Source organism: Amblyomma americanum, chromosome 1, assembly GCF_052857255.1.
Source record: "Amblyomma americanum isolate KBUSLIRL-KWMA chromosome 1, ASM5285725v1, whole genome shotgun sequence".
Classification (NCBI taxonomy): Eukaryota; Metazoa; Arthropoda; class Arachnida; order Ixodida; family Ixodidae; genus Amblyomma; species Amblyomma americanum.
The window spans coordinates 359657771-359677664 of NC_135497.1; the positions used below are offsets into that span (position 1 = coordinate 359657771).

A 19894-nucleotide genomic window follows, 5' to 3' on the forward strand; every position below is an offset into this window, starting at 1 on the left:
GGTCGGCAGCCGAAAACCGGCTGGCTATTTGGTTTTGTGTGTACTAGAATTTTCGAATGTTTTTCTGTCGTCTGTAGACTGCGTGAGGGGGAGCAGTGAAAATTTTGGCGAGGCGCTCGCTTTGTTCGAGAATGCTGAAATGTTTTGGCCGGGGCACGCGAGTACACGCATCTCTAATTTTTATCTGTTGGGCGATTCCGCCACCGTCTGTTTCTGTGCACCTTATACCCGTGTTACATGGGCGTTTTCAACGGCAGTTGAGTTGACTCTCAGTTGAACTGAACGACAGTTAGCGGTGTTACACGGCAGTGCTAACTGCCGTTGAAATCTCAATGGCAGTTGAGTTCGAATGAGATCGGGGATCCCAGTTGAACGGCCAACTAACAAAATGGCGACCTACAGACCGAAAAACTTGCCCTCTTACTGGATTATCTTGGCTCAGTGTGCTTCGCACCCGCAAATTTCTACTGCAAAGCAAAAAATACACAAAAAATTGTCACTATTGTAAAGAATATGTACACTACGATCATTTACAACAAGAAAAAAAATGCACGCACTGCTTTTTCTTATTTACACTTCGCTCTGGACGTGAGGTCATGTGGTTAGAGTGCTAACTGAACTGAACGCGAAGTGCTCGTGTAACCGCTGGCGATTCCAGTTAAGTTCAACGGCAGTTGAAATCCTCAACTGGCGGTTAACAGAACTGTCGTTGAAAACGCCCGTGTAACTTGTACTCAGTAAACATAAATACCCACGAGAGCAGCAGATTGGACAGCTGTCGCTGTAGCTCAGATGGTAAAACCGGACGCGGTATTCCGAGGTCGTGGGTTCGGATCCCGCCGGCGGCATGGTTGTTTTTTCTGCTGCTTCGTAAGTAGTTGTCTTTAAATCAAAGATTAATTGAAGTATTATTCTCCCACTAATCCGCGCTATAAATTAGAAAAAAGAAACATTTTCCTATGCACATTGGTTTCGGTGACTGTTGGCTTCCTTCACATATTTGCCAAATGAGCCTTTCATTTTCTTTACCTTGTCTGCTAATAGCTTAACGAGAGTCTCGGTTATGGCAGTCTTGATGCCATAGGTAGCATAAGAAGGCTCTCGCACAGTGTCCGCCATCGTCGTTAGATGACGTTCCACGTCACACACGCGGTAATACAGAACGTGCTGCGTTCGCCGCTATGGACAAGGGTGGCGCTGGTGAACACTCTCAAGGTTCGCTTGCACTCAGTAAACATAAATACCCACGAGAGCAGCAGATTGGACAGCCGTCGCTGTAGCTCAATTGGTAGAGCACCGGACGTGGTATTCGGAGGTCGTGGGTTCGGATCCCACCGGCGGCATGGCTGTTTTTTCTGTTGCTTTGTAACTAGTTTTCTTTAAATCAAAGATTAATTGAACTATTATTCTCCCGCTAATCCGCGCTATAAATTTAAAAAAAGAAACATTCCCTTATGCACCTTGGTTTCGGTGACTGTGGGACACACACACACACACACACACACACACACACACACACACACACACACACACACACACACACACACACACACACACACACACACACACACACACACACACACACACACACACACACACACACACACACACACACACACACACACACACACACACACACACACACACACACACATATATATATATATATATATATATATATATATATATATATATATATATATACCCCTAAATTTCAGTCATGGAGATCACGCGTCCATAACGAGTATACATTTATGCTACTCCGTATAAACACTCCCTCACTTGCTCACGAACTGTCTGACTGGCTCACCCACGCACTCCCGGACTCACTCACTCACTAGTACTAGTGCCGCACCGTGTAGTCAAAGCGTACACCGTGTTCGAGGCACCAGAAAACAGTTGTGTTGAAAGGGTCAGCCCGACACTTGAGAAAGGAGCCGGGCATGAGTGGGATGCTGACAGCTGCCATTTGCACTTTGTTGCTTCCTACGCAGCGGAAGCCAACCCGCATCGGAGAATGAATGTACGCGTGGGCCAATCGACATTATCACGCAGAATTCCTCAGTACAGTGCCACCGTAGAGCCGATTTACATCTGCGGAAGGGTCACATACTTAAAGTCAGAGGAAGCGCGGCTATAAAATAGAACAAAGCAAGGAGGAAATGATCGTTTGCTTTGAGGGCTCAGTGTGAGAAATGTCGGCAATAGCGGTGACCCTTACGAAGAACTGGCAAGATACTTAGTTCTACCGACGTTGCGCTTGACGTGAATCCGTTGGCCCCTGGTAAGATGAAAAAAAAAGAAAGCAAATAAAATCGTCTTCATGGTTTCGGATGGTGATAAGTGGCGCAACCTTTCGTCAGGAACCCTCTCCACAGATGCAAGAGTTATCTTGAGGGAGAGCGCCATAAAAGTGGCCTCCCTGGTGCGCAGGGCGCGTGCGCAAGACTTGAACGGAGGGCAACGTGGTCGAAGCACTCGGCGCACGCAGAAATGCATGAACTTCGCGCATCGCTTCGTCACCCTGGCCATTCTGGTCCCAGTGCTGAGGATTTGGACGCGAACCCAGGACGAGCCGCCGCCGCTGGAGACGACTGGCTGCGATACCTTCGCCCGCAGGCCGATCTTTCGGGCGCCGCCCTAGACGGATAACAGAGGTCACCTCGGGATCTGGAAGCGTTCGTCAGCCAGCAGAGTGCGACGAAGTTTGTATGCAGCTTATTCAGTTCGCATCTCTGCCACGTGGTCCGTTTAATAATTGCATGAAGGATCTTCCAATTTTTAACCGGGAGCCTGAGAGAGCAACACTTGCAAGCAGCCGACCAAGTCTGTGTTCGGATGCTTTTTATCTGCCTTTTTTGTCTTGAACCCGACCTACCTGGTCCTCTAGCAAAATTCTGAGCACTTGCGCTAATGGCATTTAAACTGATATCTAACGCGTTATAGCTTACTTTCTTTGCACCAAAGAGCGTGAGCTGAGCGAGTTTTAGACCTTTGTTCACGGCTAAGGCGATAATACTACACTTATGCGAGTAGGGGCACCATACAGCTGCCGCTCAAGTCACTGCATAGAGTTCCGAGAGCGACTTTCTTTCTCCTCTAATGTAATGCAAGTATAGCAGCAGGATGATAAACTTTCAAGCACCACCGGGCGAGCACCACTTCCCAAAGTGAGCTCTATACCACATATTGTGTTCTGCAGGTCATGCTGAGCACAAACTGTGCCTTTACTGGGCAACTTCTTTTTCGACCCCGAGATCGCAGCCGCTAACGATCCCTAATAGGGAATGCAGCTGCGCCAACTTAAAGACGCGACACGGCAACACTGCCGCAGCGTCTACTGAGCGAGTGATACAGGCGCTGGATATAGGCATGCTCTTAAAGGGACAGTGAGGACAAATTGAAGCTGGCCTCTATCGGAATGGGGAATAACGTTTTAAAGACAAAGGGACCATTCTAACCAGAACCTAAGTTTCATAAGGTAGAAAATGAAAAAAAAATAAACACAGGAGTCGCCATGCATCACCCGCCCATTTAAATGCGTGCGTCGATACCGATTTTTTGGCTAGGATCACGGAGCCTGCGCTACACTGTCATTCACTTCAAAACGGTGGATACCTGTCCTTTTTTGGTGAGGTCGTCACGAGTTTGAATAAACTGGCGAGAAGTTTTTAAATCCAATTTTCTCAGTGACAAGTGCGTATTTTTCTGCCGAACAGACGTCGGAAAAGCCAGAAAGCACTGGGCAATCAATTTTTGCTGAAAACAGTAACTGGATGGATTGGTTCCCAGGGTCCCTTTAAACGGCCGCATCGATGCATTTTCTATGCACTGCTTTTGTCCTGCGGACTTCTTCGCGCCGGTTTAACTGAAAAGGCACGCTGCCAGGAATAGTTTGCTACAGGCGACGTATCGGTGCGCTACGGCCGAGCGGTGTAGTTGTGACTAGAAAAAAAACGGATTGCAGGATGCATCACACGCGGTGACAGTCTACAGGGGGCGCGGTAGTACGTACCGCCGGCTGTGCACTCCGCCTGCGCTCGCTGGCATCCCGTGCTCGAGTCCACGGCTTTCGGCGCGCTTTCGGTCGGCATACGCAGCTGTGCAGGCAGAGCCATAGCAGCACTAGCGGAGGCATGGCCGGACTGGAGCGGCGGCGGCAGAAGCGCGCGCCGCTGCCGCTCCAGTCCGGCCATGGCGGAGGAAACAGACCGTTTGTTGTATAGCCCAAGGATGTTGGCGATATATGTATTAGAAGTGGTCACATATTGCCGCCTTTAAACTTTATTTAAAGAGAAGCGCTCACGCTGCGGGTGTCTTTATTTGAACACGGATTGTTTCGAGGGTTTATCCCCCCCCCCCCCTGCAAAGAGAGACAACTCTGCTGTTAAAAAACGACTCCATCGAGGCTTGTTGGTATGTGCATAATCAATAACTTCATACTTGGAACTTCTCGCTTTTTTAACGAGACAGTGTTAAGGTTCCCGTGTCGCAGAAAAGCCGGTGTCGTCGGTGGCGTTGGCCGTGAGCGAAAAATCGTGTTCCTCCTCCTCGCAATGTACGCCATTGCTCAAACAGATGGCGCGCGATGGCAGCGCCTTCTAGTGTTCCTGTATATGCTCCCGCAGGGAGCAGAGTTGCGCGACTGTTTTCATCGCGCCGCTCTTGACGCCATTCGCCGAGTGGCCGTCACGTGATTCTGCAGACGACGTTTGTTCCATTTTGAAGTGGAGGAGCCGACTTTCCAGGCGCAACGCCGGTTCCTCGCCAGCCCCAGTACCCTCTCGGCTGCCATCGTGATCGGACGCGTCCGGTGCAGTCGGCTGCGGTGCAGTCCGGTGCAGTTGGCGGCCTTTTCTGTGCGCTCCAGTTGTATATATTTTGATAGTGTGCAGTGACGGCAGCCTAGTGTGATAAAAATTAGAGTTCAATATAAATTATAAATTGTTCAGCACGCTCGCTCAAACTCCATGCGGCGACTCATGTTTGCCATCAACAAATTATTTTCATTTTTCCTGCAACGCTACATGTTCCAAATGAAAATGTGAACAAAGGTTTTGTTCCTAACCTAACTGTTTGTGACAGAGCATTTCTCATGTGCAGCCGCTGCCAGCCTGTCTGCTTATACTGCTGCCACCTCCAGCATTTTGCAGAAATTGTTTGTTTTGCGAAATAAAGAATGTTTGACAAGCAAACTGTAGGTGAAATTTTGTTCTAGTCCCAGTCTACTACACAGAAGTGGGAGGCCAGTCTCTCTACATAAGAACAAGCTTTGCCTAGACTATTTAACTATTTTATTTGTTAATAGTGCCCTTAAGGTTCCACTGACAAGGGTGTAAACACTGGAGGAGAGGGGAACAAAAATAGCATGAAATACTTGAAAGCAAAATTGGAATTTCAGATAATTATTTTTATTTGAGTAAAAGCATGGAGCAGTCCAAAACAAAGATATTTTAGAATGCAGTGAAGGTACATATATTTCAAGTAGGTCAAGAGAAAACGCAATAGGGCTTAAGGAAAAACGAGCAAACAACAGCACCAGAAAGAGATACACATCACTTTTCGAGATCTTTAGAAATTATTAAATAAGTACGGCACGTGATGTGTTTGGCTTGAAAAGATGACCATGGCAGAGGAAAAATACAATGGAGGGCTAGAAGTCAGAGCAACAAATGATACGTATATTTTGTGAAAGATAAGCGCGCGAGTTTGCGATATCTGTGCCTTTGGTTGGGTAGATTTACTTGCGTGCAAAATGCATTACTTTAGACTGCCCGCATTCACATCGTATGCAGCGTGGTTTCACAAGCTTCGTGCAACATCGGCGGTCGCAACCCTATACAATAATGTATTTCAATGTGGTTCTGCAGGGAGATGCAATACAGCACTTCTCTTCATCGCACAACTCACGCAGGTTTTTTCATTTTCAAGTATTTATGCGCCATTATTGTCCGTAATGCGAGCTATCGCGGTCATTCCGCGATCTTTCTGTCATGCTGTATATTTTCGGCAAATCAGATTATTTTTCGGCGTTTTTTTCAAGGAAGTATGAAGGGCTTAGGATCGATCCCTGAGCACTGAGACAGTAAAAGGAAAAAAGGATGCCCGCAATCCAGCGCCGTTTGTAAGCTTTTTTGAAAAAAAAAAAGCGAACTGCTCTACAACGCCAGCCCCGTCATGATCCCAGCACCCGTGCGCTCGAGGAGCTGCTTTCCCGCACATCCTGGAACAAAATGGCGGACCGCGCAACTCTGCTCCCTGCGGGAGCATATACATCGATGCCAGCGCCGCCGTCCAGGGTGGTGACAGAAGCGTTTGGGTGCAGGTGGGCTGGAAACGCCGATTGGTCGGTGGGATGCGTGTCTGCGTGACGTTTTTTCGCTTCGCCCTCATTCTCAACCGGATGTGGGGTCGCCGCGCCTCTCTCCGCCTGTCCCTAGAGTGCCTAGGGAATCTTTACACCTCAGTTTCCACGTCCCGTCTTTGTTGCGCTGTTTCAAAATGGATACGTACCAACTTGCCCAAATTTCTGCTTTACCCTAGGGAATCGCTAGGGCCGGCTGGCCGGCCGCCGCGCAGCATGGCATTCGGTTCGTGGGGCTCGGCAGCAGCGCTTGTTTCGGGAGCTGTCCAGCTATGGCTTTTTTGCGTGGTGTGCTCGTCGGCGACAGCCAGCTGAAATTTTTGTGCAGTTCTCGCTTGCGGCTTTCGCCGGTAGTGAGAACATGCACTTTCAGCTTTAGCGGCCACGACGCAATCAGCCTAGCTGAAATAATTCCCGAGACATGCTTTCGGCGCGCCGATTTTGTGGTCCTATATGTTGGCGGCAACGATCTCGACAGAGGAGATGACCCGCGAGAAATCGCCAGCCACATAAAGGTACGCATTTTATCTCAAATTTCGCTTCATGAAGTGCTGTACCGCTTACCTACATGTCTTGCGCATTCCAGGACCTCGTTTTGCTGCTGCAGGAGAACGTGGCCAGTGTCGTGCTGGTCTTCAAAGTCTTGCCACGCCATTTCGATGAGCCACGTAAGGCGCAATTTGAGGACCGCCGGCGTCGCCAGCTGAACCGCCGTCTGTCAGCCACGCTGAAGCGCTTGTCGGGCGTGCACATTCTCAACCCCGAGGTAAGGGTTGAACAACATTTTCGCAAGTTTTCTCGAGCAGAACTCACCAAATTGCGGCGCTTGTAACGTAACTTTTTTTGCAGCATCGTTTCCTGGATGCTTCTGGCAAGCCGATGCTGTCCTTGTTTGCCGCAGACCGATATCACGTGGCGAGAGACCGGGGCATCGACCAGATGTCAAAGATTATCGTCGCGGCCCTCGTCAAGATCTACGGACCAGGGATAGCGTCGGCTTCAAGGGCAAGACCAGGAGAGGTGTACGTCGTGCACCGGTGTCGTCGGTGCGGAGCCAAAGGGCACAAGACGGACCACTGCTGGGCCTACTGCTCACCGCGCCGCCACGCCGCTGCAGGTCGCGGTTGAAGTGCTCCTGCAAACGGCCCTTTTTAGGGCCACCTCATTGTTTCCTGGCAGATCGCGAGCGTCCCGTTTCGTGCCCGTATTCCCTCTCTGCCGAAATCGACGCCAGACATCAAAATCGCGCGGTGTGAGCTAGTAAATCGCTGGTAGAGACAAAAACTCGTACTTGTATACAGACTTACCCATCTCCAGTGCGCCTTTGTTTATTTCCGTAGGCACTACTCGCGCTTTGTAGAAATCGACGCCAGCCGCGAAATTTTACATGTTAGACCTCGCTACAGCATTAGCGCAGCGTGCCTTCGTCTCTTTACGTTCTAACGTTTATGCAGCGCACCTTTGTTTGCTCGTTACTTTTGTTCTTTTCAGTCGTTTGCTGAATCCGTCCAAAGAGCCGGGCTAAATGGATGATTATGGAACCACATGGCGATTGCACTGCATACAGCACGACTTTGGTCCCTGTGTTTTTAAATAAAAACATCAGATGTCGAAGGTCATGGTCGTGTCCGAGGATGGCTTCCCCAGCTGGGGCCTAACCATAGGGACCGCACACGCTTTGTCGTCGTTGCCAAGTGGAGATGCCCAAGATGGCTGGCATCCTTAATAAAGATCCCTTCTCGGGGCCGCTTTAGTGTTTCCTGGCAGATCACGCGCTTTCCACCCTGTGCACATGCTCTCATTTCCAATTAAAAAGGTCCTTTAAACCCTGCAGAAGGCATGAATTAGCAAGTGCTAATAACAAGATGTTGCATGGTACTTGAACAATAGCGGCTACAATGACAAAGGTGAAGAAGTGCTGGAGTTACACGGAAATAAAAAAGGTTGGGGGTGCCCACATAACAACCTGAAATGGTTTTGGACAGGACTCCTAGTTAATTGCATTTGGAAGAGAAAGACAAGGTTTAATTTTGCAGTGTAAGCTTGCTTCTCTAGAATGAACAGAGAACGTTGCCTCGCACTGCTTGGGCCACCTTCCTTGACCCCATGATAAAAAAAGGATGCCTCCGGGAAACTATTTGCAGAATTTCCGCCCCCCTTTACCCCCGATTCAGAAGGGGAAGGGGGGGGGGTGACGGCCTTTTCTTTGTCGGGCTCGGCGCGACGCACGATGGACAAGACGGCGAAAGGAAGGGGGCTGTCAGTGACGCATGTTCTGCGCTGTCATTAGGACGAGCTGCCCGGCCTCTCCGCGGCAGCTCCCCTTTGAACCCCCCGCCTGTTCAATCGGAGGCGGGCGACGGCGGGGTGGTGCTGAAAAGGAGCGCCCTTGGGGTCAAGTGCCCCCCCATAGAGACAGAGACGGCCGAGCGCTTTGAATCTCGCGTATTGTTCGCGCCCGAACCGAACAAGACGCGGCTGAGACCAATTTGAGTCAAACCAGGTCCAGATGTGGCAGTGGCCAGCCGGTTTACCGGCTTCGGGCTAAGCCGCGCGCGAGCAACGCGCAATTCCCCTGGAAGGTCAAGACAAGCGGTCATGCGGGCACAGCGAAAGCGCCTCGCGACAGACGATCTGGCGACACAGCTAATTGAATACAGCGGGAGCGGCCGATCGTCAGCGAAAATCAGTCGCACGTGTGCGCGCGCGAAGCGTTGGTGCTTTCGTCTCCCGAGAAAGACGAAACCAACCGCACTTGTGTTTGCTTTCCTTCCGAGAGGAGAGCTAACCGAGTGCACATGCGGACACGACGCCGGGTGGTATTTGCTTGCCTTCTCCTGAGGGACCCAGGTAGCACCGAAACGTTGCAATAATGCTACATTTTTGTTGAAGACTATATTAAAACGTTTCTTTAGAGCGTTAAAATAGAGTTTTCTGCATAACACACGTTATTTGTTAATTTTTAAGGTATTACAATGAAACATGTAACGTTACTGCAACTTGGATAACATTTTTATAACACTATTCTAATGTTCGGTACTACCTGGGGAGAGAGTCCCGCAATGCTGTGGATGTAGGGGGCACGGCATGCAAACCTGGTGGGCCAATGATTCCGAGGGTCCATTCTCGGAATTCAATTGGTCATAGTAGTTTTGATGTTTTTTCATGCTATGTATTTTTGAGAGCAGATTTGGAAATTTGCTGAAACTTGAAGGCGTGCCACGTGGCTCATGAACCAATCATGTGGTATATTGTGATTGGGTGATGCAAGGGATGGGCCTTAGGTCTTTAGGTCTTTAAAACCAGGGCCCGGAGCCATGGAAAAGGGTTCTGGGCTACGGTCTGATGTGATGCATCTTCGGCTATGCCGAGTAGGGGCCTCCCCTAGTCGTAGCCAGTTCCACTTTTCTGCTGTTTAACCTTTCTAACCTTTTTGCCACTTTTAACTTGTCTTTCATGTGTATCAATCTGCTTGCAATGTAAATATTTGTGTAAATACAGTCAAGTTATACTCCCTTGAAATACCTGCATTCTGCAAAGTCGCAATATCGTCTCTGACGGAGCACCTTTGGTGCCAAGAAGCCTTTGGTCATCCAACCAAGTAACCGTCTCGGGCGGTGAGCATTTCTGGTGCGAAGTGAAGGAACTTAGTAAGGTCTGCAAGGAAAGACCTTACGCAACTTTACTGGGGCATAGCCGCCTTTCCGAAATTAACCGTGACAAGTGCCTAGCTGTCTTTGGATTCCAGCGAAGTTGCAGCTGTACCTCCGAATCCTCCTCGCCCGTTCCCACGCGGCTTCGCATGCCATGTCGCCATGTGCGGTAAAAAGAACAGTTTGCAGAGTTTAAATGGTTCAAGTATGAAGCTATGCTATGAAGCCAATTACAGACTCCTGTACAACAGCTAGAGGAATTTCAAGAGCATGCTGTGTGATGCTAGTCAAAACTAATGCAGTCAACTATTATTTCGTATTTTTTTGACCAAACAGACATAAAATGTCTGAAGATGAATGTGTACCAAACACATCGGTGCATCAGTTAATTGTGATGCGTGAAAAAAATTGTACTAACATATAAATGCCCATATGTCGTCATAATCAGGAATACTGAAGAATTAAGGAAAATAAAAAGTTTTTTTTTGTTCAGGCTCACACACCTGCTACAAACATCTTTATACGCGTACGTAACAATTTATGACTCTGTAAGAAGCATTTTGGGTAAAAAGTACAGTATGGCAGAAAGGAGTCTTTAGGAAATGCACTGTGTAGAAATAGCCATACCAATTTCATGTGATCATTCGATAAATGTAACAAATACCGTGCAAACAAGCTCGCTGCATAGTATAGTTTTTTTTGCAAGTTACTGGTTGCAGACCGCTCTGCAGTCACTGGACTGTGATTGGGTAAGTACTGCATGGCAGTGCATGGATTGCACAGCAGTTGCTTGTTCATTTCGTTTACCACCATCATTTGTAAGAAGGGGCCATTTCTCATATACATGTGTTTCTCTGCGAGTGTCGTTCTGCGCAGCGAGCGTTCTTTTGTGCCCGCATGTGTGCTTTCGGTGCGGGAGGGCGTCCTTGGCGGCACCCTCCGTTCTGCGAACGGACCGATGGGCGCCCGTTTCGTTAGCTTATTGGTGTGGTCGTTAGGGCCGCGGGAAATGCCGCCGCTGCCCGAAGTACGAATCGGAGAGCCGTGCGGCGTCTCCTTTCAAGTGGACCCATGCACGTGTGCGCGTGAGTGTGTGTGTGTTTGTGTGTGTCTGCGCTTCCGGTGCACTGCAGGTGCGCGGTAGCCTGCAGCGCTTGGAGGCGACTCAGTCAAGTGACAGACGACAAGTAACCCGTGAGAGTGTGTGTGCGATGCTATTTTAGCTTGTAAATAAGTTTTCGTAAATATACCTATTTGTATTTCCTTCACATGAGAGTTTAATCGTTTCATTTCTTCAGCGCGTATTTGTAACATTAATTTAATCTTAAGCCTCATTTCAAACACAATGAAACAGGACGTGTAACTTTTTGACATGTTCCTTTTTGGCAGCCTCTAAAAATATTTCCGCATGAATGGGCTAGCTTAATTGTTTTGCAGCAATATAACCACGGGACTGCTGTAACTTGCAACATTTTCAAATTGTGTGAGTATCACTGCATGTGAGGGGTCACAACCATATCCTAGCTGTTTCTTGAAGGTCCCGTTGCTTTGATGGCAATGCTTGGACAACCATGACCATCTTCCGCATTCATGCGTACAGGGTATGCCCATTACGTGCATGCCTTTCTACCTATTAATGCCTTACAATGCAAACAGACAACAAATAAAAGGAAGAGCACAAGTACAGACAGTGTTTGTAGCCCACACTCTTCTTCTTCACGTCAGTAAATATATATGGCACATACCCACGCGGGGGGATTTGCCAAGGATTTGCGCATGCAGTGTGTGAAAGCGCGGCGCATCAGGTGCGCTTTTTGAACCCGCGCGCGCTGTCAAAAACGTGGGGAATTCCGAGAAAAATCTAGGGAAAATATGTCTCTTCCCAACCGGACATGACGTCATTAAAAGTCACATGACTATGACGTCACGTGACGTTTTAGGCGTGACGTCACATTTTGTTTGACCAATCAGCGTTTCCAGCCCACCTGCCCGCAAACGCTTGTGTGGTGACACGCTTTGGCATGCGCCGCGCCGCCGTCTTCTCACAAGCGAAGCCGGTAAACCGGCTGGCCACCGCCACATCTGGACCTGGTTTGATTCAAATTGGTCTCAGCCGCGTCTTGTTCGGTTCGGGCGCGAACAATACGCGAGATTCAAAGCGCTCGGCCGTCTCTGTCTCTATGGGGGGGCACTTGACCCCAAGGGCGCTCCTTTTCAGCACCACCCCGCCGTCGCCCGCCTCCGATTGAACAGGCGGGGGGTTCAAAGGGGAGCTGCCGCGGAGAGGCCGGGCAGCTCGTCCTAATGACAGCGCAGAACATGCGTCACTGACAGCCCCCTTCCTTTCGCCGTCTTGTCCATCGTGCGTCGCGCCGAGCCCGACAAAGAAAAGGCCGTCACCCCCCCCCCCCCCCCTTCCCCTTCTGAATCGGGGGTAAAGGGGGGCGGAAATTCTGCAAATAGTTTCCCGGAGGCATCCTTTTTTTTTCATGGGGTCAAGGAAGGTGGCCCAAGCAGTGCGAGGCAACGTTCTCAGTTCATTCTAGAGAAGCAAGCTTACACTGCAAAATTAAACCTTGTCTTTCTCTTCCAAATGCAATTAACTAGGAGTCCTGTCCAACCATTCCAGCTTATGTGGGCACCCCCAACCATTTTTTATTTCCGTGTAACTCGCAGCCCTTCTTCACCTTGGTTATTGTAGCCGCTATTGTTTCTCAAGTACCATGCAACATCTTGTTATTAGCAGTTGCTAATTCAAGCCTTCTGCAGGGTTTGAAGGACCTTTTTAATTGGAAATGAGAACATGTGCACAGGGTGGAAAGCGCGTGATCTGCCAGGAAACACTAAAGCGGCCCCGAGAAGGGATCTTTATTAAGGATGACAGCCATCTTGGGCCTCTTCACTTGACAACGACGACACAGCGTGTGCGGTCCCTATGGTTAGGCCCCAGCTGTGGAAGCCATCCTCGGACACGACCATGACCTTCGACATCTGATGTTTTTATTTAAAAACACAGGGACCAAAGTCGTGCTGTATGCAGTGCGATCGCCATGTGGTTCCATAATCATCCACCTAGCCCGGCTCTTTGGACGGATTCAGGAAACGACTGAAAAGAACAAAAGTAACGAGCAAACAAAGGTGCGCTGCATAAAAGTTAGAACGCAAAGAAACGAAGGCGCGCTGCGCTGGGATAATGCTGTAGCGAGGTCTAATATGTAAATTTTCATGGCTGGCGTGGATTTCCACAAAGCGCAAGTAGTCGCTACGGAGATAAACAAAGGCGCACTGGAGCTGGGTATGTATCATGTTTAACTGCGCAAAGAAACGAAGACAGAGAACAAGAAGGCACGACACGAGCGCAGACTATCAACCGATTTTTATTCAAGGAAAAAAGGCCTATATATGCATCTTCATCCCGCGAAAAACATGCTAAAAACCCGAAAGCGCAAACCCTATCACACACCATCTTGGCACATGTAACGTGATGTCACTGATGACAACCTAAAAGCAATCTCCGCATCGTCAGAGACAAGATACAAAACAAACAAACAGCGAACTCACAGGCACACTCCTGCCAAGCTAGCGCTCCACACCGCCTGCTTGCGCTAAAGAAACTGCGCAAAAAAGGTATCTCCCCATCAATGAGGCCTACAGATGGTGATGCTACACAGTCATCTGATTCCTTCTTGATCTGGTACGCTTCCACCAACTCCCTGCAAACCTGATCCCTGTGTTTAAACAAGACGCTGGTCTTGTTCAATCGTGGGAAGCAATCTTTGCACTCTTTGCAGTGCAAGGCGAGATTAGAGGAAGGTGCGCCCTTCAACGACCTGCGATGCTCTGCTAACATCTCGTTAATACATCGACCCGTCTGACCGATGTACTTCTTCCCACACGAGAGGGGGACTTCGTATACGACTCCAGTCTTACACTGTGAGCCTGGTTTTCTGTCTGTGCGCTATCGAGCACTCAGCTCCAGCACGATTGCTCTCAGGCTCGAGCTTCTTTCGCACAGCACTACAAATCCTTGAAAGCTTATTCTTTGCCATGAAAATCCCGTCCGCCCCGTATCTCGCCCCAACTTTTTTGAGCCGGTGTGAAATTACATTCCCTGAACGTTCAGGACAATCATATCCGAGCGCAACACTTGGCAGCATGTTGTGTCGGGATTTCTACAGCGACATTTGAGCTCACTCAAGCTTTCGGATCCTTTCTTGGTGAACAATTCCGCAAGTGTGGTTAAGTACCTGTCTGGGCTGGATAAGAAAAAGTACTCTACCTTCAGCATCGATGTGGAGGACTTATTTTATTCGCTACCCCATGCTCAGCTCATGAAGAGAGTGAAAGACTGCGTTGTAAAAGACAATGACGAGTTGGTGTTCGTGGCGGGGTGCGGGGGTTTTCATAGAAAGTTTCCTGGAGCTGCTATCATTTTACCACTGAAGTCAACCGTTGTTGGGCGGGGCGAAAAGGTGTACGTCCAAAAATCGGGTGTGTGCATCGGCTTCCGTGTGGCACCCGTTTTGAGCGATATTTACTTGAGCAGGATGGATCAAGAACTGGCACAAAATCTTGCTGACCTCGCGCTAAAAGTGTTCCGTTACGTCGATGATTTTTTAATCATTCTTAAGTCGAACTCTCCCAGGGCAGTTCCGGACGTCGTCAAAATCTTCAAAGATACAGATAGTGGCCTGAGATTCACCTTCGAACTACCCAGCTCAGCTACCCTACAGTTTTTAGACCGACCGCAGCGGTGGCCAAGTGGTTGAGCATCCGCGTCGCATGCGGGAGGTGCGGGGTTCGATCCCCAGTGCCGCCGGGTACCCGCCGGGGATACAATGGGTACAAGCTTTTCCCTGGTCTGGTGCTCGGCTTATTTAGGGTGAAATGCTTGGGAAATGGGTCTTTGACCCCACCTTGAGAAAAAGAAAATACCTTGTGTCAAGGCGTATTTGGCCATAGATGCCCTTGCGCCATAAAAAAAAAAGTTTTTATACCTCAGGATCCATTATCTAGAGAGCAGGGTCTGTTAGGAATATCACCCTAGGACAAAAAAAAACCTCTCTTGAACGTCAGTTAGGGGCATTCCACACTCGTCAAGGCGGGTATAGCGACTTCATGCTTAAAAGAGCTCTTGGGAAATCCTGTACACGCAGAGCGGAGGCTAGCTTCCTGGGGCAGGTAGAGAGGCTGAAAGAAGGCGGGTATCCTGATCTGAGTTGGCTCAGATCTCCGAAAGGATCCTGTTCAAAGGAGGGAGGCCCATGCTAGTAAAAAAGAGGACGGTGGTGGGCATTCCATACATCCATTGAATTTCACACTGGCTCAAAAAAATTGGGGCGAGATACGGGGCGGACGTGATTTTCACGGCAATGAATAAACTTGCAAGGAATGTTATCGGCGGTCGCACGTGCATGAAAATCCTTTCGACATGCGTGACGATGCCCACCGAAGGCAATTCAGGCTGTCGAAGGGACTTGTACGCTGGCTAAGCGAAGAGCGCGGAACATGCGTCACTGACAGCCCCCTTCCTTTCGCCGTCTTGTCCATCGTGCGTCGCGCCGAGCCCGGCAAAGAGGAGGCCGTCACCCCCCCCCCCCCACCCACCCTTCCCTCCTGAATGGGGGAGGGGGGGCGGAGATTCCGCAAATAGTTTCCCAGAGGCATCCTGTTATTTTTTTTTTCATGGGGTCAAGGAAGGTGGCCCAAGCAGTGTGAGGCAACGTTCTCTGTTCATTCTAGAGAAGCAAGCTTACACTGCAAAATTAAACCTTGTCTTTCTCTTCCAAATGCAATTAACTAGGAGTCCTGTCCAAAACCATTTCAGGTTGTTATGTGGGCACCCCCAACCTTTTTTATTTCCGTGTAACTCCAGCACTTCTTCACCTTTGTCATTGTAGCCGCTATTGTTCAAGTACCATGGAACATCTTGTTATTAGCACTTGCTAATTCATGCCTTCTGCAGGGTTTAAAGGACCTTTTTAATTAGAAATGAGAGCTTGTGCACAGGGTGGAAAGCGCGTGATCTGCCAGGAAACACTAAAGCGGCCCCGAGAAGGGATCTTTATTAAGGATGCCAGCCATCTTAGGCCTCTCCACTTGGCAATGACGACAAAGCGTGTGCGGTCCCTATGGTTAGGCCCCAGCTGTGGAAGCCATCCTCGGACACGACCATGACCTTCGACATCTGATGTTTTTATTTAAAAACACAGGGACCAAAGTCATGCTGTATGCAGTGGAATCGCCATGTGGTTCCATAATCATCCATTTAGCCCGGCTCTTTGGACGGATTCAGGAAACGACTGAAAAAAACAAAAGTAACGAGCAAACAAAGGTGCGCTGCATAAAAGTTAGAACGTAAAGAGACGAAGGCACGCTGCGCTAATGCTGTAGCGAGGTCTAACATGTAAAATTTCGCGGCTGGCGTCGATTTCTACAAAGCGCGAGTAGTGCCTACGGAAATAAACAAAGGCGCACTGGAGATGGGTAAGTCTGTATACAAGTACGAGTTTTTGTCTCTACCAGCGATTTACTAGCTCACACCGCGCGATTTTGATGTCTGGCGTCGATTTCGACAGAGAGGGAATACGGGCACGAAACGGGACGCTCGCGATCTGCCAGGAAACAATGAGGTGGCCCTAAAAAGGGCCGTTTGCAGGAGCACTTCAACCGCGACCTGCAGCGGCGTGGCGGCGCGGTGAGCAGTAGGCCCAGCAGTGGTCCGTCTTGTGCCCTTTGGCTCCGCACCGACGACACCGGTGCACGACGTACACCTCTCCTGGTCTTGCCCTTGAAGCCGACGCTATCCCTGGTCCGTAGATCTTGACGAGGGCCGCGACGATAATCTTTGACATCTGGTCGATGCCCCGGTCTCTCGCCACGTGATATCGGTCTGCGGCAAACAAGGACAGCATCGGCTTGCCAGAAGCATCCAGGAAACGATGCTGCAAAAAAAGTTACGTTACAAGCGCCGCAATTTGGTGAGTTCTGCTCGAGAAAACTTGCGAAAATGTTGTTCAACCCTTACCTCGGGGTTGAGAATGTGCACGCCCGACAAGCGCTTCAGCGTGGCTGACAGACGGCGGTTCAGCTGGCGACGCCGGCGGTCCTCAAATTGCGCCTTACGTGGCTCATCGAAATGGCGTGGCAAGACTTTTAAGACCAGCACGACACTGGCCACGTTCTCCTGCAGCAGCAAAACGAGGTCCTGGAATGCGCAAGACATGTAGGTAAGCGGTACAGCACTTCATGAAGCGAAATTTGAGATAAAATGCCTACCTTTATGTGGCTGGAAGCGAAATTTGAGATAAAATGCGTACCTTTATGTGGCTGGCGATTTCTCGCGGGTCATCCCCTCTGTCGAGATCGTTGCCGCCAACATATAGGACAACAAAATCGGCGTGCCGAAAGCATGTCTCTTGAATCATTTCAGCTAGGCTGATTGCGTCGTGGCCGCTAAAGCTGAAAGTGCATGTTCTCACTAACGGCTAAAGCCGTAAGCGAGAACTGCACAGAAATTTCAGCTGGCTGTCGCCGACGAGCGCACCACGCAAAAAAGCCATACCTGGACAGCTCCCGAAACGCGCCCGCCGCCGCCTAGGTTCACGAAGCGAATGCCCGCGCACCACGCAAGCACGGCGGACGGCCGGACCTAGCGATTCCCTAGGCCGTCTAGGGACAGGACGAGAGAGGCGCGGCGACCCCACATCCGGTTGAGAACGAGGGAGAAGCAGAAAAACGTCACGGAGAAGCGCATCCCATCGACCAATCAGCGTTTCCAGCCCACCTGCACCCAAACGCTTCTGTCTTCTCCGCGCTCGCCATCTTGGGGCAAGTCGCTTTTCGTGCCGCTGCTGTGGAGGGTTCGAAGCCGTGTTTTGCGCTGGATTCTGAGCTGATGAACTGCTTTAATTCACGAAAAATAGCATGCCAGGGTGTTGTGTTCCATTGTGTGCCGGCTCGGCGAAGAAAGGAGCGCGATGTTTTCGTTTTCCACGGGATGAGGGACGGAGAAAAATATGGGAGGCGAAAGTGAAGCGTGAGAACTGGAAGGCGAATGACAACGCGAAGATCTGCGAGGTAAGCCACAATGTCTGTGCTCTTTTTATGCATTATTAAAACTTCTTTTTTTGGCTAGTTTGTTCATATAGATAATGTAAAAAAATTTAGCGCGAACAGACACAGACCAAGAGGAAGATGAGAGACACACACACACGCACACACAAGCGCTTGTGTTTGTGTGCCGTCTTTCTCGTGGTCGTTGTCTGCGCTAAAGCTTTTAGATCTTTTTCTAAATGTCGCTCACAGTTATGTGCTTTCAGTAGGAATAACATTATACCACACCGCTTCGCCCATCCGCTCGTAAGCACTGACTTTGTGCGGTTTGAATATATGTTTTTGCCTTGTTCACCAATCTCGCACTATGCGCAACAGGAATTTTTGTGTGCCTTCAAAGCTGCAGCTCGAAGCCTAGTTAGAAACGTGAGTACAGCACGTGTTGTATCGCATTGCCTGGCATTGGAAGTAGCGCGCTTTGTTCTTGAGGCGGAGCATTATGAATTACCAGTTATGTGAAGGCTTACAAGCTAAATATATGAATCATTGCGTCTTTTCACTTTCAGTGAGCTACACTGAACTTCCGTATCATTCACGGAGTGTCTCACGATGATCTTTACTCTCTCGCGATCGCACATTTTTTTGTTCAGAGCCGCGGTGAAAACACGTGAAGCAGGTGGACCCCGGTATTTGTCGAAGGAATGCGCCATTGTACTCTTTCAACAGCTGCCCTTTACACTCGATCTTGAAAGCTGGTAGCAGCCGTCGAGGCTTCCGGTTCACGCAGATTAAGGAGCATTCCCCTCTCACCTTTTCAAAAAAGAATATAATAGAGGCTGACGGGTGAACCTCCCACGTGCTACCTACCCACTTTTGTGGCCAGAGTAGGAAGTGAAAATGCAGTCTATGAACAGGCAGTTTCGGTTGCAAAAACCTGCCTACGAGTCAGCCGTTCTGGAATTTTGCAAGTGGTCTTTTCGCAAGTGCTAAATTCTGCGCAGCACAAATAATAGGCCCCTTCACCTTCCTTTTCTCAAATTATTCACGGGAATAATTTTTCGAGGTATTTGCGATTCGCAACGAACCCAAAGTTAGGCCCTCGCGAAAATTAAGTCGTTTACAGTATATGGCTGGCAATTCGACTAGTCGCGAAGAAACTTCTATTGTGAACTGTCCGTCGCTTTAAGAAAGCGGTCGCGAGGAAGCAAGGTGCCTGCGCAGTACAGAAGTTCATCCCGAATACAGCTCTTTCTTCTCCATGTAATGACACATCGCGAGGCGAAGTGCACTGTTGTCAAACGCGCAAATACAGGTCCGAGGTTAAGCCAAATTTAAGTGAAGTTAAATTTGCCCGTCCGACACCCGAATTAGTGCTGTCGCTTGGTTGGCGTCCACAGAAATACTTCGTGATCCTGTGCTTGTAATATCGCACCGCTTCCTTAACGCTTTTTTATTATCTCATTTGTTTGCGTGCACACGACCAGAGGCGCGAAATGACAGTTTCATCGTCTCTCTCATTTTAGCGCCACTTCGAGGAAGATCAGTTTGAGGGCAACAGAATGGATGGACGGCGGCTCCTCAAGTCAACGGCTGTCCCGACGTTGTTTGATTTTAGACGTAAGTGTTTGCCCCCATTCGGTTTGCTAGCCTAGTATCCGCATCAGATAATCTGAGGAGCACTAGAGCCTCGGATATGTTTAGGTACTGATGAATTAATTTCTTTCTTGCGCGAACAGCTGAGCCGAAGCGAAGAAAGCCGCCTGCACCGCGGCTTTTTCCTGGTAGTTCTACACCTGACGCTACAAAAGGCTCTTCGCCAACC

The 19894-nt window shown here is 49.4% G+C and overlaps 2 protein-coding genes, 1 long non-coding RNA gene and 1 other non-coding gene across 4 annotated transcripts; 3 read left to right on the top strand and 1 right to left on the bottom strand.

Annotated features, from left to right (window-relative positions):
- Positions 1-1270: 1270 nt before the first annotated feature.
- On the top strand, positions 1271-1343 carry TRNAP-UGG (transfer RNA proline (anticodon UGG)). Its single transcript has one exon. It is a non-coding gene; the product is annotated as a tRNA-Pro (tRNA).
- Positions 1344-6601: 5258 nt separating this feature from the next.
- LOC144100744 (uncharacterized) lies at positions 6602-7557 on the top strand. The gene is made up of 3 exons (XM_077633578.1): positions 6602-6879; positions 6951-7130; positions 7214-7557. Exons 1-3 carry the CDS (start codon positions 6637-6639, stop codon positions 7490-7492), a joined length of 702 nt encoding a protein of 233 aa, XP_077489704.1. The 5' UTR covers positions 6602-6636; the 3' UTR covers positions 7493-7557.
- An 8444-nt stretch (positions 7558-16001) lies between these two features.
- On the bottom strand, positions 16002-17816 carry LOC144100751 (uncharacterized). The gene is made up of 3 exons (XM_077633590.1): positions 17337-17816; positions 17045-17224; positions 16002-16961 (listed from the first exon to the last, which is right to left on the bottom strand). Exons 1-3 carry the CDS (start codon positions 17442-17444, stop codon positions 16683-16685), a joined length of 567 nt encoding a protein of 188 aa, XP_077489716.1. The 5' UTR covers positions 17445-17816; the 3' UTR covers positions 16002-16682.
- Positions 17817-17820: 4 nt separating this feature from the next.
- Positions 17821-19894, top strand: LOC144100756 (uncharacterized). Its single transcript, XR_013307830.1, has 3 exons — positions 17821-18096; positions 19596-19689; positions 19809-19894. It is a non-coding gene; the product is annotated as an uncharacterized LOC144100756 (long non-coding RNA).